General features: G+C 43.5%; 4 protein-coding genes across 5 annotated transcripts; all 4 read right to left on the bottom strand.

Moving 5' to 3' along the window:
- Positions 1 to 96: 96 nt before the first annotated feature.
- fblim1 (filamin binding LIM protein 1) lies at positions 97 to 3,327 on the bottom strand. The gene is made up of 9 exons (XM_049733607.2): positions 3,183 to 3,327; positions 2,609 to 2,855; positions 2,132 to 2,391; positions 1,855 to 2,036; positions 1,666 to 1,750; positions 1,410 to 1,579; positions 1,128 to 1,300; positions 892 to 1,009; positions 97 to 816 (listed from the first exon to the last, which is right to left on the bottom strand). The coding sequence occupies exons 3-9, from the start codon at positions 2,388 to 2,390 to the stop codon at positions 724 to 726; spliced, it is 1,080 nt and encodes a 359-aa protein (XP_049589564.1). The 5' UTR covers position 2,391; positions 2,609 to 2,855; positions 3,183 to 3,327; the 3' UTR covers positions 97 to 723.
- A 247-nt stretch (positions 3,328 to 3,574) lies between these two features.
- On the bottom strand, positions 3,575 to 5,556 carry LOC125977264 (transmembrane protein 82-like). The gene is made up of 6 exons (XM_049733608.1): positions 5,379 to 5,556; positions 5,228 to 5,300; positions 4,620 to 4,806; positions 4,132 to 4,543; positions 3,835 to 4,019; positions 3,575 to 3,719 (listed from the first exon to the last, which is right to left on the bottom strand). Exons 1-6 carry the CDS (start codon positions 5,449 to 5,451, stop codon positions 3,630 to 3,632), a joined length of 1,020 nt encoding a protein of 339 aa, XP_049589565.1. The 5' UTR covers positions 5,452 to 5,556; the 3' UTR covers positions 3,575 to 3,629.
- Positions 5,557 to 5,691: 135 nt separating this feature from the next.
- Positions 5,692 to 9,004, bottom strand: slc25a34 (solute carrier family 25 member 34). Of its 2 annotated transcripts, XM_049733612.2 has the most exons (7): positions 8,861 to 9,004; positions 8,140 to 8,282; positions 7,647 to 8,050; positions 7,128 to 7,193; positions 6,704 to 6,856; positions 6,485 to 6,622; positions 5,692 to 6,412 (listed from the first exon to the last, which is right to left on the bottom strand). In XM_049733612.2, exons 3-7 carry the CDS (start codon positions 8,025 to 8,027, stop codon positions 6,224 to 6,226), a joined length of 927 nt encoding a protein of 308 aa, XP_049589569.1. In that variant the 5' UTR covers positions 8,028 to 8,050; positions 8,140 to 8,282; positions 8,861 to 9,004; the 3' UTR covers positions 5,692 to 6,223. The 2 variants fall into 2 exon arrangements, with proteins under 2 accessions (XP_049589569.1, XP_049589568.1); XM_049733611.2 differs by having other exon boundaries at positions 7,647 to 8,282.
- Positions 9,005 to 9,499: 495 nt separating this feature from the next.
- On the bottom strand, positions 9,500 to 13,879 carry fbxo42 (F-box protein 42). Its single transcript, XM_049733578.2, has 10 exons — positions 13,614 to 13,879; positions 12,426 to 12,705; positions 12,224 to 12,340; positions 12,011 to 12,145; positions 11,792 to 11,945; positions 11,611 to 11,721; positions 11,405 to 11,501; positions 11,276 to 11,332; positions 11,076 to 11,192; positions 9,500 to 10,993 (listed from the first exon to the last, which is right to left on the bottom strand). Exons 2-10 carry the CDS (start codon positions 12,697 to 12,699, stop codon positions 9,950 to 9,952), a joined length of 2,106 nt encoding a protein of 701 aa, XP_049589535.1. The 5' UTR covers positions 12,700 to 12,705; positions 13,614 to 13,879; the 3' UTR covers positions 9,500 to 9,949.
- Positions 13,880 to 14,189: the final 310 nt, after the last annotated feature.

The following is a 14,189-nucleotide window of genomic DNA, read 5'->3' as shown; positions in this document are numbered from 1 at the left end:
GAAGTGCAACTTAACAAGTTCACATTTAAGTTCATGTGTTAAATAACCTAAATATAGGATATATTTGTCATAATCACACTAAAAGAACAAAAGGGATCCATTACCACAGTTTTTAATACAAACTTGATTAGATAGAATTGCAGATACAATTAATTTGGATAAAAAAATTGTGACCTAAAGACTAATGCTAACTTCACAGTATAAAATAATTTTATATGTTTACCACATTGTCAGGAAGAAGTACAATAAGAACAAATTGCAGTCCAGGATTACACATTCATATTTTTGGCAAAGGTGCACATTCATTAAAGAAAAACACATCCAGTATGTCTCTTATTTTCTCGTACAGTATACACAAGTATCAAATATTGATATAGCTGTCCAAGTACTTTATAATGATTTAGATTTTGCAATAGTATGTGAGTCACAGAATAACAGGTAATTAAACAGTCAATAATACATATTTTATTACATAGTAATTACACGTTTAAAATGAAACATCTAAATTATCACCCAGTATTATGATATTATTGGCATTAAGGGAAAATATTGCATCGTTAGTTATCCTGAGATTCCCACGCCGACTGTGTGCACACTTACACAGTCTGGCAACCAAACAAAACATTTAAATCATTTCATCCACCTGTATGTTTCATCACTTCTGTGGTTTTGGTTTCTTCGTCGATAGTGAGCCCAGCGATCTTATCTTGTCGTTACTTCATGTTATGAACAGCAAGAGCGACAAAGCCTTTTCCCATCCTTGGTATAGCAGCCAACACCACCGTCTTTCCCCACAGAGAACTTGACATTACAAACCTGAGGAAAAATGTGAGTTGACTTCGGCTTGCTCATGCACATGTATGTACTTTTGTAGTCTTGTGATGCCAATACCTCACATCTGAAGCACTCTTTGTGGAAGATGCGTCCCTCGCTTTCAATATGCTCTGGGAAATTCCCATCACTGCCAATAATTAGCTCATGGCAGACACTGCACTTCTTAGCAAACTTCCTTAATATATAAAAATCAAAAGCAAATGTTAGGCAAGAAAAATAACCAATTGAAAAAAAATGACACCTCAATTTATAAATGAATGCAAAGCTACAGTCTCCGTCTGTTATTGTCATACCTGGCGTAGTCCAGTTGGCAGTAGAGTTCTCCAGTATCCGCCTGTATGAAATTTTCAAGTGGCTGTTTACATGTCACACAGGTAAAACAAGTAGGATGGTACACTCGTTGGAGTGCCCGAACTTGTCTCTCTCTTATCTTTTGTCCACAAGACCAACAACATTCAAGAGTTTTCTGCAAGAATGAAAAGAACAGATATTCAACCCCTAAATTTGATGTGGCTGAAAATATCAATCAGAATTTTGAAATTCTTTCACTGGATGTACCGAAGACTTGTCTTTACCTCATGGCACTCTTCACATTGCGGAACTTCTGCTTCGTGGTAGAAGGTTTTTCCAGCCAGAGGGCAACTACAAGTCTTGCACCTGAAGCAGCTTTTATGGTAAATCTTCTTCAAAGCAGTCGAAGCTGATTCTGAAAAAAGTATGGGCTTCTGACAGAATCCACACAAGCCTGCAGTACATGTAAATGAACAAAAAGTTAGTTTGTGTGCATCATCCGTGCCTGAGACTTGCTAATATAGATCAGGAAAAGGTCACCTCTGCTCTCACTGGGCTTGTCCTTCTTGATCCCATTTGGCTGTTTATTTGTAGTCATCCCATTAGATGAGGCTTGTTTTTCCACCTTAAATGCAAAACACAGAGTTCATGTAAAAATCAATCAACTCATTATAAATCTGGAATTGAAAAGCGGATCGATGGAATTTTGGCCACGATGGAAATGTTCACCTCTTTTTTGGGAGGTGGAGACTGGGGTGAAATCGGAGGTCTTGAGACAGGTTTTTGGACAGAAGGAGGTGATGGTGTGGGGTGCGGTTTTGGGGGATATGAATGCAGCTCAGGAGGAGGAGAAGGTGGAAGACGTGGAGAAGGAGAAGGAAGAGGAGGAGGTGAGAAGACATCAGGTGAACCTGAAAGGTAAAATAGAAAGGCTTTCGATCAATAAATTAATCAAGCATGGCTGTGACCAGTATCAGTGTCAAAAGTATCAAGTCTAAAATAATACCGGCAAGATCCCTGTCTTGATTGTCCCACTGCATTCCCAGGTCGCGTCCCGATTGGACAGATGTACGGCTCGCAGATGACGAGGTCATTTGGGAAATCTCATCGGATGTTGAGCTGAGAGATCCCGTGCTCTTTTGGGAAGGCCCGACATGTACCCAGCCCTTTTTGGTCCCATCTTTTTGCTGTACCTTGATTTGGTGAGGATTTGCCAAGGTGATGAAGACAGTGGACACTTTCCTATTGGACTTTTCCGACGCCATGCTAAGAAAAAAAAAACACATCCATGGTCGGTACAAAGTTCGCACTGAGCAACCAGGATATTATAACTCGAGTGAACAGTCATCAAATGACTTTTTCAAGCACACAGTATTTTATTTTAAATAAATAAATTAAAATAAACAATAAAAAATAAACATCGTATATAAATAAATACATAAATAAATAAATAGATAAGAACGAAATATTCAGTTGTCATTACCTGAGAGGTGAAGTGATGAAGTTGTGTCTATTGGCAGCTTCCCTTCGTCGGCGTCCCAACAGCAGTGTGACTTCTTGATTTTTCTTGATGGACTTTATGCTAAACTCAGTGATTATATCGACAGACAGCCACTCCTTGTTTGCTGAACTGCTTCCTTCTTTGCTCTCTCCACCTGGCAATGTCACTTCCGTGCTCACCGTAAAAGGCAAACGAGGCGAGAGACCGGTCACACCCTTGGAGTTATCACCTGTAAGGCATAACGCTTAGGTCTACTATAAAAACATGGTTATAAACAATTATTGCTTGATTCACGTCTGCCTTTAATGAAATGGAATATTTATGAACAGGGGCGGCGCTACACTGGGGCTTGGGGGGGCTATAGCGCCATCAGAAATCCTGAAAAAATCCTGTATATTTAGCTTACAGTTATGATACCATTGAAAGAAAATATATAGAAAGTACTGTTAAACGAACGATAAAGCAATGCTTGTGCAATACATGAGTCCACTTTTTTATGAATGCAAGAGTCATAAAATATGTGATAATATTTGACCGCGGCGAAAGGTAGTCTCACCCTTATGCTATCTTCTGGTAAGTCCCCAGGGTGTTTCCAGGAACTTTATATCATTTATCAGCATAACTTGTTGTATACTGCCTCAGTTTTCTCCTCCTCTTCCTCATTGCACAATATTTTCCAATTTGGCATGGTATCGGCACATGTTCTGTCATGTATTTGGTTCATGCAAATAGAGAGCAGAGCATGAAAAAGCTGGGTTGTTTTCTTAATCAACTCGCTGGTTAGCTAAGGATTTTGAGCAGATTAGCTTACTTACGGGTTAATTATTTTGACCAAGCTGATTGGGTTGAAGATTAGCTTTGGGCAGGCTGAAGTAGTTGTTGAAGTTGAAGTAATATAACAAATCTACTTTTTGTCATTTTGACTGAAATGAAATCAGAAACTATCGATAATGTGGTCACAAGTTTTTTAATTTATACCAAACATAACATCTATTGGAGGTAATTATCTGTTTTTTGATGTTTTACTTATGCGTTCCCTTTTTCTGTAACTGGAGTTTTGGCCATTATTGGCCATGTTGGTGTCCTCTTCTTCCTATAAAAAGGAGACATATCCATATTAGTTAAAACATTTGGATTTCCTTGAATGCAATGGGGAAAAATAACATTGCAGAATACAAATATATATATATATATATATTTGCACAGACCTTTATTGCAAGCTGCAGCAGGTCTCGAGAGAACAGGAGGCAGACACCTTCTCCCAGGAAAGTGACAAGGACGTGGAGGACGTCAGACCAGTCTCCCATTGTCAGCATCAACACCAACAGGGCCCCCAACCGTAGCACAACAGTGTGCAAAAGGCCATCTGTGCCCGTCCGACGTTTTTGATCCTCTGGGTAAAATGAAAGGTTCATTTAGTACTGGGACACCCATGACGTTTAAAGGTGCATATAAAATCTTTCATGGACCCAAAAAGAGCAAAACATGTCTTTACTGATCCCCACCTTGATTATAGACCACCAGCATTGTGTAACAGAGTGTTAGGGGAGTCCAAAACTTGAGCGCATCCTTCTGGGACAGGAAGTGCTCATATACTGTGGCGAAGGAAGCCACCACTGCCACGGCAAAAACCAAGACAACCAGTCTCTGCAGAAAAGCCAGCAGGCTGTGTCCTGAGGATAGGAGAACAATGCACCTCCCACAGTAACGCTCAGTACTGTGTAATGGATAGAGCCGGGCCACGTGACTCCACAGAGCGTTACAAAAGCTTGCCAGGGCCCAACTGAAGGCAGCGGCCAGGAACAAGCTTAGGGAGCTGTGTGGCGCTCCCTGATGGAGAAAGGAGAGAGTACAGGTGATGCCACAACCGAGGGAAAAGTGGCTCTGGACCAGCCCTAGGCCTCCGCCACTAGAATCCTAGCGGGGAAAAAAAAGCATATCAGCGACCGGGCTTGACCGAGAATATGACATCTGCTTCTCTGTCTTGACTCACCAGTCGAGCTGATATCCAGGCAGAGACGGCTCGGAGGGAAAATTCCAGCACTATCAGCGAAGAAACTCGAGGGCCAACCAAAGAGAGGAGGCCAGTCAACGCCCAGAAATGGACAAATGTTCTCCAATTTGTGCTGAGCGGGCTTTTTGATGATGGCGTCGTCTCCTTGCTCTCTGTTTCAGAATCACTGCTCAGAAAGATGTTGAAGATAACTTTGCGGCCTCTAACCAAGGACAGCAAGGGTGTCCAATTTTTTTTTTTTTCCAAGGGCCGCAATCCATCATTTTATTTGATTTTTTTCTTTATACTTTATCCATTTTATTTCAGTTATCAGTCAGACGTGAAGCCATCGGTGCTTAATTTATTCTGAAGTAACAAATGATATGTGATTGGTGGAAAACAAGGAAGTCAATGAGACATTTTCTCTTCTGTTCTCCTGCCTTGCCACCCAGTGTAGAAAGTAAGTAGTACAATAGCGGCATTGAAAGGGGCTGTCCATATATGTCAGTTATTCCTTTTAGCAGGCTGCTAAATACAGACAACAGGCTGCAAAAGTTTGGACATCCCTGATGTACATTACTAAACAATTTCTATTGCAAAAAGCTCACCTGCACATTTCAGTGAAGTAGTACACTCTCATCAGGCTGCACAGCACTGTTATTCCGCATGCAGCTACGATGCCTTGAAAACAACACACACACAAGTAAATCAAACATTGAGTGTCATAATTTACCCACAAGTCCCTAAGTATTAACTCACCTTGAAAAAAGCAGTCAAATGGATTGGATTCAGTAGGAAGGATCTCCAGGATAAAAAAAAAGGGAAAAAACATGTTTCTGTTTTCCTTGTGGATTATTCACGCTATAACAGTGACATTTAGTCTGACAAACTCCACGCCTGGTTATGGTGGATTCCTTTAAGCCAAGCCTCTGGCTGATCATTGTGAACACCACTAACACTGAGTTCCAAAGGTCAAAAGTGATTTGACGAGGATTGTTAGTGTAATCGCTGCTTGATGAAAGAGGTTGAAAATCCCCTCAGAGACTGTGAATATCAATCAGGCAGATTCAGATTGTGTCACACGAACTGTTTAATCTACATTGTGCAATTTTCATTTTCAACAAAGAAACATGATGAATGTAATTAATTTATTATTTACAGTCGTTAAAAAGGCATTCATTGGATATTTGTAGAAGAGATCAACAAACTAATTGGTAACAGCAGCACAGTAAGGTGATTTTTTTACATTTTGTGAAAAGGTTCCATGTCCAAAACGATTTATACTCCAATCAGCACATGCATAGCACATGTTCTAAATGTATAATCAAATTAAATTATATTAGACCTGAGGTAAGTCCCTGTTAAGTGGAAAATAAATATAGTATGTCTTGTCATTGATTAACATTAAGATGGTTTCAAAACACACTTCAAAAACTTGACAGGAGCTTTTTGTCCGAGCAGCATGTGTTCATTGTTGGTCAAGTAGTTCTTTGTTAATCCTTCTTATCATCCTTCATGGGACGTTTGTTCTCCTTTAACAGTAAAAAAAAAAAAAAAAATTAAAAAATCATCTTGCAACATTTGCTGCGTGTACTTGAGTGCATTCAGGCCTGTCCTTGTGTGTGTCTGTTTTTCACTGCTTGTTGCCTCATCAGATCCCAGAATAGCATGCTGAGAACTGTGTGTGGAGCCAAGCGGAGAAATACCGGCCCCATGCCTTTGTACAGACCGAGCAGGCCTTCAGCTTTGCACACCTTCAGCATACAATCGAAAAAGCCATTGTAGAGACGGCCCTAAGAGGGAAAAACAAACAAACTTTATATATTCAGAATCAATATCCTATAAATGTCAAACCTTGAACCTACCCTGTGAAAATCATCCACTGGTTGGTTGTAGAGCCGCGTACTAATGACATCAAAGGGTGTCATGGTGATGGCCACGGCGACCCCGCTGATGCTAGCTGCGACTAAAGCCACAAGCCAGTTGGGTCCAGGACTAAACCACTGCAAGGGAGGGAAAAATTGTAAAGGTTTACACCTGTTGCGTCGGAAAATTGCAGCTGTTTATAGCAGCGGCTACCGTACCTGGGAATGTAACACCCACTCCTTGGCCGAGGTGAAGGTTGCTAGTTGAGCAGCTGAACCAACCATGACGCGAGGCACGGCCCCATTCACACCTCTCCACAGTCCAATTAAACCTTCTTTTCTATAGATTGTAGCAAAAGCATCAGATACTCCCTGGAATGAAAGAAAAAGTCACTCATTAAACACGTCAGCTTCTAACACAGTGATTATCATTCACATCCATGGACAATTTAGAGTGCGGTTAAAGCCAGTAAAACAGTATTATAGTTTTTTTTTCAGTAAGCTACAGTAATTTTACTCATTTTTAGCAAAGTATTAAAAAAATATATATATATACCTGTATTTTTATACTGGTTGTTTGTGGATGTGTTAGCATCAAGCTAGCAGTAAAAGCAAACAAACGGCAAATTTGTGTGTGTCGTACCACATGGTTATGCTGATGGCCCACTGCTATGGCTTCTACAGTTTGAGCCTGCAGATGTGTCTTCACCTACGAATGGAGGAAAATATTTTTATTTTGTTCTCATTTTTTTTTGATATAGCAAAGGCTCAGAGTCAGATTTCGTTGGATTTGCATTACATATGCTCTACAAATCTTGTCAACTAGGGCAGAGGAAGGGTTGACACAATGTGCAGGCTATAAATAAAGTAGATAAATATACAGCAGCAACATGTCATCACACAATATTGCCTTTCCATGACAGTGCTAAATCCTCATGACCGGCAAGTAGAGAAGAACAACAACATGCTGAGTAATTCCAGGACTGCGATGTCCAAACAGATGAACCTTTTCTGCTGTCATAGTTTGCACAAGATTCATTGTTTTGGCCATTCAGCAGGAATTTGCTGAAAAACTTATGTCGTCTTAAAGTTTCTGGACAAATGACATTTTAATGCACAGCAGCACAGTGAGAGAACAGGAAAAGAAAGTTTCTTCGCTTACCAGGTATGCAGGAGAGGCAACGAATGCCCCAAGAGCCCCGGCGCCCGCTCCTGATAGGACACTTCCTCCATGGTACGACGTGATACCAAGAGCTTCACAGTAGGAATAGCAACCCAGCCTCACGCCGTTCATCAACCCCTGGTAGACCAAGCCAACGGAGAGCCCCTTTTGAAGACCCCGGAGTCCGTCCGTACGGCCCACCATCCAAAGGGCCTGGAGGACCCCGCGGTAGTGCCTCTGATAGGTGCCCCGTGCACGAAGTTCTCCCTGAAGCTGCAGACGGGTCTTGACCACTTCTAAAGGGTTGGTGAAGACACAAGCTGCGCAGCAGGCCAAGGCACCCAAGGCGAAGTCCAGAGATGGGGGTGGCGAGGGGGTCATAATGGCATGAGGCACAGGTGCCACTGTGGATGCCATAATGTGAGAAGGCTACTAAACTTCTGTTAGGAAATCTGCAGAAAAACAATTGTCATGTCTCAGAGGAGAGAGTTACACTTTGCCCTTTGAGATAACAGCCGTCTTCATCAGGAAGCTGCTTGAGTGGAACATGGAAGCCAGAAAGAAATGTTGTCAACCGGTCACATGCTCCTCCTCTGTGTAAACGGCTTCCTTGTCTTCTATTAAGAGAGGTGTCATCTGCAACAGGAGAATGTTTGCTTTTAATATAAAATGCATTGTCATGGGCCATATTGTCGTTGTTTCTCCTCAGAGCCGTTAGTTACAACTGCAAATCCTTATAAATGGATAACCTCCTCTTCATATTATTCCAAACACAAATTGATGGACCTAGGTTTTAAATTAAAGGGGTTCTGTGACATACACTCACTATTATAAAAATGAAGACATTTTGTAATCTTCGTACAAGTTTTAGCAAGAAATAAAAAATAGAGACATGTGATTTACTTTATTTGACACAAAATGGTGAAGTTTCCTGAACCTCACACCTGTGGATTAAATGATTCAGTGTGTGTTACATGAATATATTTTTCTTGTTTGAAGTGGAAAGATTTAGTTGCTTGCATACTTGCAAAACAACGATTTACAAATAAGTCCTATTTCTAGTCTAGTTCTAATAATTTTGTTCATGTGGTAAGTCATTCAAACTAGCAAACAATCGACACTAAATACGTCATTGCTGCAGAAAGTTGTCATGCTTCAAGAGTAAGTCCAATTTTATGCAATGCATGCAAGTTTCTTATCATCTAAATACTCACGTGATAAAGTACCCCCGGTCTTCGCAGTGCTGACTTCAGTCTCACTTGGTCGAGTGTTTTGATTTCGCATTCGGCTCCATTCTTCGCTCTCCCAATGTAAACATGTGTTCATACTCATTGTCAGTGACTCCGCCCAGCTGCAAGGCCGCAGCCAATAGGGACGCGGCTCAGTCTGCCACCTCACCACTGTACAAATCTCCACCAATCAAGTGTCTTGCATGGTCTCCCCAGTGGGAGCTGTGTGGGTAAAAGGTTAACGATGGGGAGACTGGGGGACTGAGTGGAAAATCTCGGGTGAATACTGGCAGCACAATTGGTGCTGACTCAAGGTCAAGATTGTGCAAAGTGTGATCATCAAGGGTTGCAATTTTGTATTGTGATGAAATTTATAAATAGAAAATATGGGCAGTTTCTAAGAGTCAAACTGTACTGAACAAAATCCACAAACGTAATACACCATTAAAAAGAAACTATATATGTATGCTTACTAGTAATGGTGTTGCTATTTTCTGGAGCCGATAGAGGGCGTACTTTGACAAGGATACAATAGTATAAGCTTAAAATGATTGATCACCAGTTATGATGATTCTGTAAGTTAAGCACAGCAAACATTAACAGAACAAATAAGTCATGGAGGCCTTTACTGTTTTACTATGTTTATAGTACAGTGCCACATCTTTCACAACTTTTAACCACCACCGTGCATTAACACGCGCATACACATACACACACTCACACATACAATTTTCAATGTAAACATTGCAGGCTTAAAGAGTGATACCAAAAGCAAGGTAGTCGTCATGTTTCTGTCAATAACATCCTTCTTTAAGAGTTCAGAAGACGACAGAAGCGGAAATGTTATGGTCCGGTTGATCAGCCTAACAGGAGCTAATGTCTTGGCAGTCACGATTTTATTCGGTGTGGCTAAGATAATTCGTTTTGCAGAAGCCAGGAGGAAGTAAATTGTGAAGTGGAACATCTAGATTCCCCAATAATCCTTCCTATAGAAAAAGGCCTTGCGTGTCAGTTCCCTTGTGTGGGTCATGGGCTGAAGCCCTACAATCCCAACCCTGGCGTCAAGCTCCATTATTACCTCTTTGCACGGACAAAGTACAAGGCGTTTGTCTTAGGGTAGTACTTCACATTCTGTTTCTTGTCCATGAGGCCTCCAAAAATAATAAGCTCCCCCCTGCCCTGCACCACAGTGTGCAGGCTGGTCTCCGGTGGCCCCGTAACTGCAGCAGGGGTCCCGTTTCCATAAACTCTCCAAGCCACGGTGCCAGCGGTTTTGGCGCGCGACACATCCAACACGTACATCTGCATTGGCTTGCAATTGATGCAGACTGACTGATACAGAGGTTTACCTACGTTCAGACTCTGGGGCGGATGATGGCCCAGGCGCCGGGCAATTGGCGGGATAGGGTGTCCGTCTGCTCCGGCAGCCTGCGGGGGGCTGGAGGAGGATGACGGGGGAGTACCGGGGGGAACCGCTCCACCAATTCCTCCAGGAGAAGCTCCCTGCGTTTGAAAGGAAGGCGACGATAACGAAGACGGTAAAGATAAGGAAGATGTGTTTTCCACTGCCTCCAGGCCTCGTCGTAAGGCAGAAGGGGACACGGCTCCCGGTGGAGTACGCGGGGAACCCGTGGGAGGTGTGTGCAGGCCGTTAGTGCTGGGCACTTCGGGATGGTGTGCGGCCTCCCAGCTGAAGTCTGTCGAAGCAGGTGGATGGGTACGAAGAGGCGGAGATGCAGCCTGAGCAGGACTGGTCCGCGGCGACGGGGAGGAGCCATTCAATAACGGCGGATGGGGAGCTAGAGGCGGGCTGTCGGGACATTGTGAAGGAGACGGCTGCTGGGAAGAGGATGGGCTGCCGTCTCTGGCACTTCCTCGGGCTGAGGGTCGGGGCCTCAGCGTGCCCCATCGGCCGTTAACGCACGGAGCCTCTTCGACAGCGCCCAGAACGACGCCAGCCGCCCCGCTCCGCACGGGGGACTGAGAGCGCAAAGAAGGCGGTTCCGGGCCCAGTGGGGAGGGTATGGCACTTATGGGGGAGGGCCGAGAGTTAAGACTTGGGCTGAGTGGTGCCCGGCCCGAAGGAGCCTGTGAGAAGACCACCACACACTGGCCAACCTTGATGGAGAGTTGAACGACACACATCAGGACATTGTTCATTTAGGATTTCAATCAATCGCCATTCATTCGAGAGAATTACTCTGCAAGCTGGGTGGCACCAAAGCTCCGGGGCACCGTGGTCCTCGTTCGCCACCTGCAACTGCTGCCACCTCCACGCGGGTGCTTCTATATGAAGCAGCCAGGCATCCTTGAGGAGCTTTAACACACGGTAACACTCGGGTAAGTGCATGGGCAAGGCTGCTGAGACAAGTGGCAAACTGGCGACTCAAATACACTTACAGCATTGGGGCCTCCACAACCTCCCAAGATAAGCAGCGTGTGATCATCAATCACAATCTGTCAGGAAATCATCAAATCAGAGGTGCATTGCCAACAATAATTAAAATAATTTGGTTCTGGTTTCTCTACCTGTGACTGGCCACCTCGTGGGTGTGGGCACGGACCAGCTATGGGTGGTTTGGACCAGGACCATTGTTCCAGGTCCAAAACCCATACCTCATTACTCCTGTTGAGCACATACACAAGTTAACAGCCATACAATGAAGCGTAAAAATATGTAAATCATACGCTTTGTTTAATACAATGCATAAATAAAGCCAGGATGAGAATCATACATTTGCCGTGCTCCTAATGAGCCTCCGAACACCACCATGACATTTCCAATAACAGATGAAGAGTGGCCGGCCATGGGCGGCGGTCCTTGTGTTGTCACAATGCAGTTCCACCTGACATAGAAGGAATGCACATGTAAATAAATGCAGAATGTTTAAAAACAGTCAATTTCTTCCCACTCACCAATTCTTTGAAGGGGAGTAGGTGTGGATTTCATCGAAAAATCTCTCAGGTTGGTGCAATGGGTAAGGACTTGGTCTAGTCCAGCCTCCAAACAGCACTAATAGATCTTTATGCATCACCAGAGTTGCTCCAGCTTTTGGAGATGGATATGAGCCTGGAGAGAAAAGAAGATTGAAAATATCACATGAACCCACTTTTCTATTCTTTCCACTGTCTTACCTGAAGCTAGCGGGCGAATCCACTCCTTGCTGTTCAGGTCCAGTCTCCACAAATCATTAAAGGCAGCATTGCAGCTACTCTGGGTGCAGCCCCCAAACACATACATGGACTGGTTGGAGTCATAGTAACATGCACCTGCCAAGAATATTTAAAGAGACTTGAAACAGAAAGTGCACAAAAGAATTTCAACATTTTAAAAGGAAGTACACTGACTGTGTGAAAAGCGCTGAGTGATTGGCGTTCCTGGATACGGGTATGTTCGACTTTCCCACTGAATGTTTCCCTCCTGGACAGCTCTCATGAAACCATGATAACACTGATAAGCGACACCTAAAAAAATATTTGCAAAAGAAGCCCCTTTAATATTTAACCAGTCGTCCTCGTCGGCTGTGTTATTAAAATAAAAATCACTTACCTTTGATGAGGCGATACCACTGCTTGCATACAAGTGCAGCTGTTTTGTGCTCCTGGTAAGGCGACAGGAAGGACAGGATGTATTCAAGGACTTCCTCTGGCAGCTCCATCATGGTTCTCCCTCCAGCTTTGGCACAAGAATCTATGTTCCCTTCTTCCCGATAGGACCCCATCTTTGAGTCGAGGGCCTCTATTATTCCAGCGGGGTCGGCGCCGTCGTCCTCTGTGTCCATGGCAACAAAGCATCTGTCATCATGGTTGGTCGTTTGGGACATTATGGTCTGTTGGGACAAGGAAGAGATGATGGTGATACATGTGCGTGATGTTCATTAAAGAACCCAAAGTAAAGCCTGTTCCATAAATATTAGGTGGTCAACACAGTTCTGGCTCTACACACCACCACAATGGATTTGTAATGAAACGAACAAGATGCACTTCAACTGCAGACGTCCGGCTTTAATTTTAATAGTGGCCACTTCAATTATTTATGGACAGTTCTAATACTGAGGTTAGCACTGGAAATAAATCAGGTATACTATTTTTACTTTGTAGTGGTAGAGTATTAAAGTACATTCAAATGAACAACCCGGTGACTTAAACTGTGCCCGTTGAAACAGTTTAAATTGTTTTGTTGTTTGCGACGGGTGGTCCCCAAACACACATCCATCCCACTATCTCGTTAGCAACAACAAACTATTTTACCATCACAACATAACGGAAATGTTGTAGTACTACTCTTTTTTTGGGAGGGTCGATGACTGTTGGGGACGGTCAAAAGCAGTATTTAGAAGAGTGTCTTTCATATCTCGTGTTTTAACGGTGTCTCGGGATGTTAGTGCTAACAACACTCACTACAGCTGGCTAACTTAACACTAGCAGCTTGGCTAACGCCTAGGACTGTTTGGTTAGCGAAGGGTACCACAGCGTTTTCATTCAATGCACAAGCAACAAATTGATATAAACCTTCAAACCACTTCATGGTACAATGTTCCAACTACTCAACAGTCTCGGTGATACGAGTAAACGGGTGCTGACTTCCTTGTGTACTGCTGATAATCTGCGCTAACGTTAGCTTCAACAGAATCTGTGCGCTAACTAGCTGGTCCGGCGGACACATCTTATAGTCGGGTTTTTTGTCAATGACGCTGTCACTTTCAGGCCTTTTTTGCAGCGAGAGCGTCAACAGTACCGCCGTTTAAGACGTGCTCTTCCGTGACTGTGTTTTAAAGGTCGCCTCGTTCCCGGGTATCAGCTCCGGCGTGTCCTCAGCAGCCTCCGAGCGGTAGCCATCTTCCATCTACCAACGGCGTCCTCCGAAGTACACCGAGCGTACAGCGACACTCTGGCAGCGGTAACAGCCTCTGGACTGCCCCATTGGCTGGGTGGGTCCTCCGCCTGGGCGGTCTGAGGCAGACAAGGGAAAGGGAGTACAGTATGGTACCAAAAAATTAAAAAATACCCAAGTTTGCCCTAGGAAAGTGTGTTTGCTTTGTGGTTGCACAGAATAGAAAATTGACCCAATATTTTAAACGAAAAACAATTTACAGACTAAGATTACATCATTCTTTTTATTGTTAGTTATGGCCTTAAATACTTAGGCAGGAACTTATCCCAAAATAAATTTCATCTGCTGCACACTAGTATCATTGGGGTACAGTAAATTTCGGTCCGGGTTTATAAAAAGACTGGACTATGCGGGCGGAGTACGCTGTAGGGTGCAGTTGCTATTCCTGGGATGTTGCGTTCAAAGCCGTTGGTTATTTGG

This window comes from Syngnathus scovelli, chromosome 11 (assembly GCF_024217435.2).
Source record: "Syngnathus scovelli strain Florida chromosome 11, RoL_Ssco_1.2, whole genome shotgun sequence".
Classification (NCBI taxonomy): domain Eukaryota; kingdom Metazoa; phylum Chordata; class Actinopteri; order Syngnathiformes; family Syngnathidae; genus Syngnathus; species Syngnathus scovelli.
Note: the sequence above shows the minus strand (reverse complement) of the source record. Positions and strands in the feature narration are given on the sequence as shown.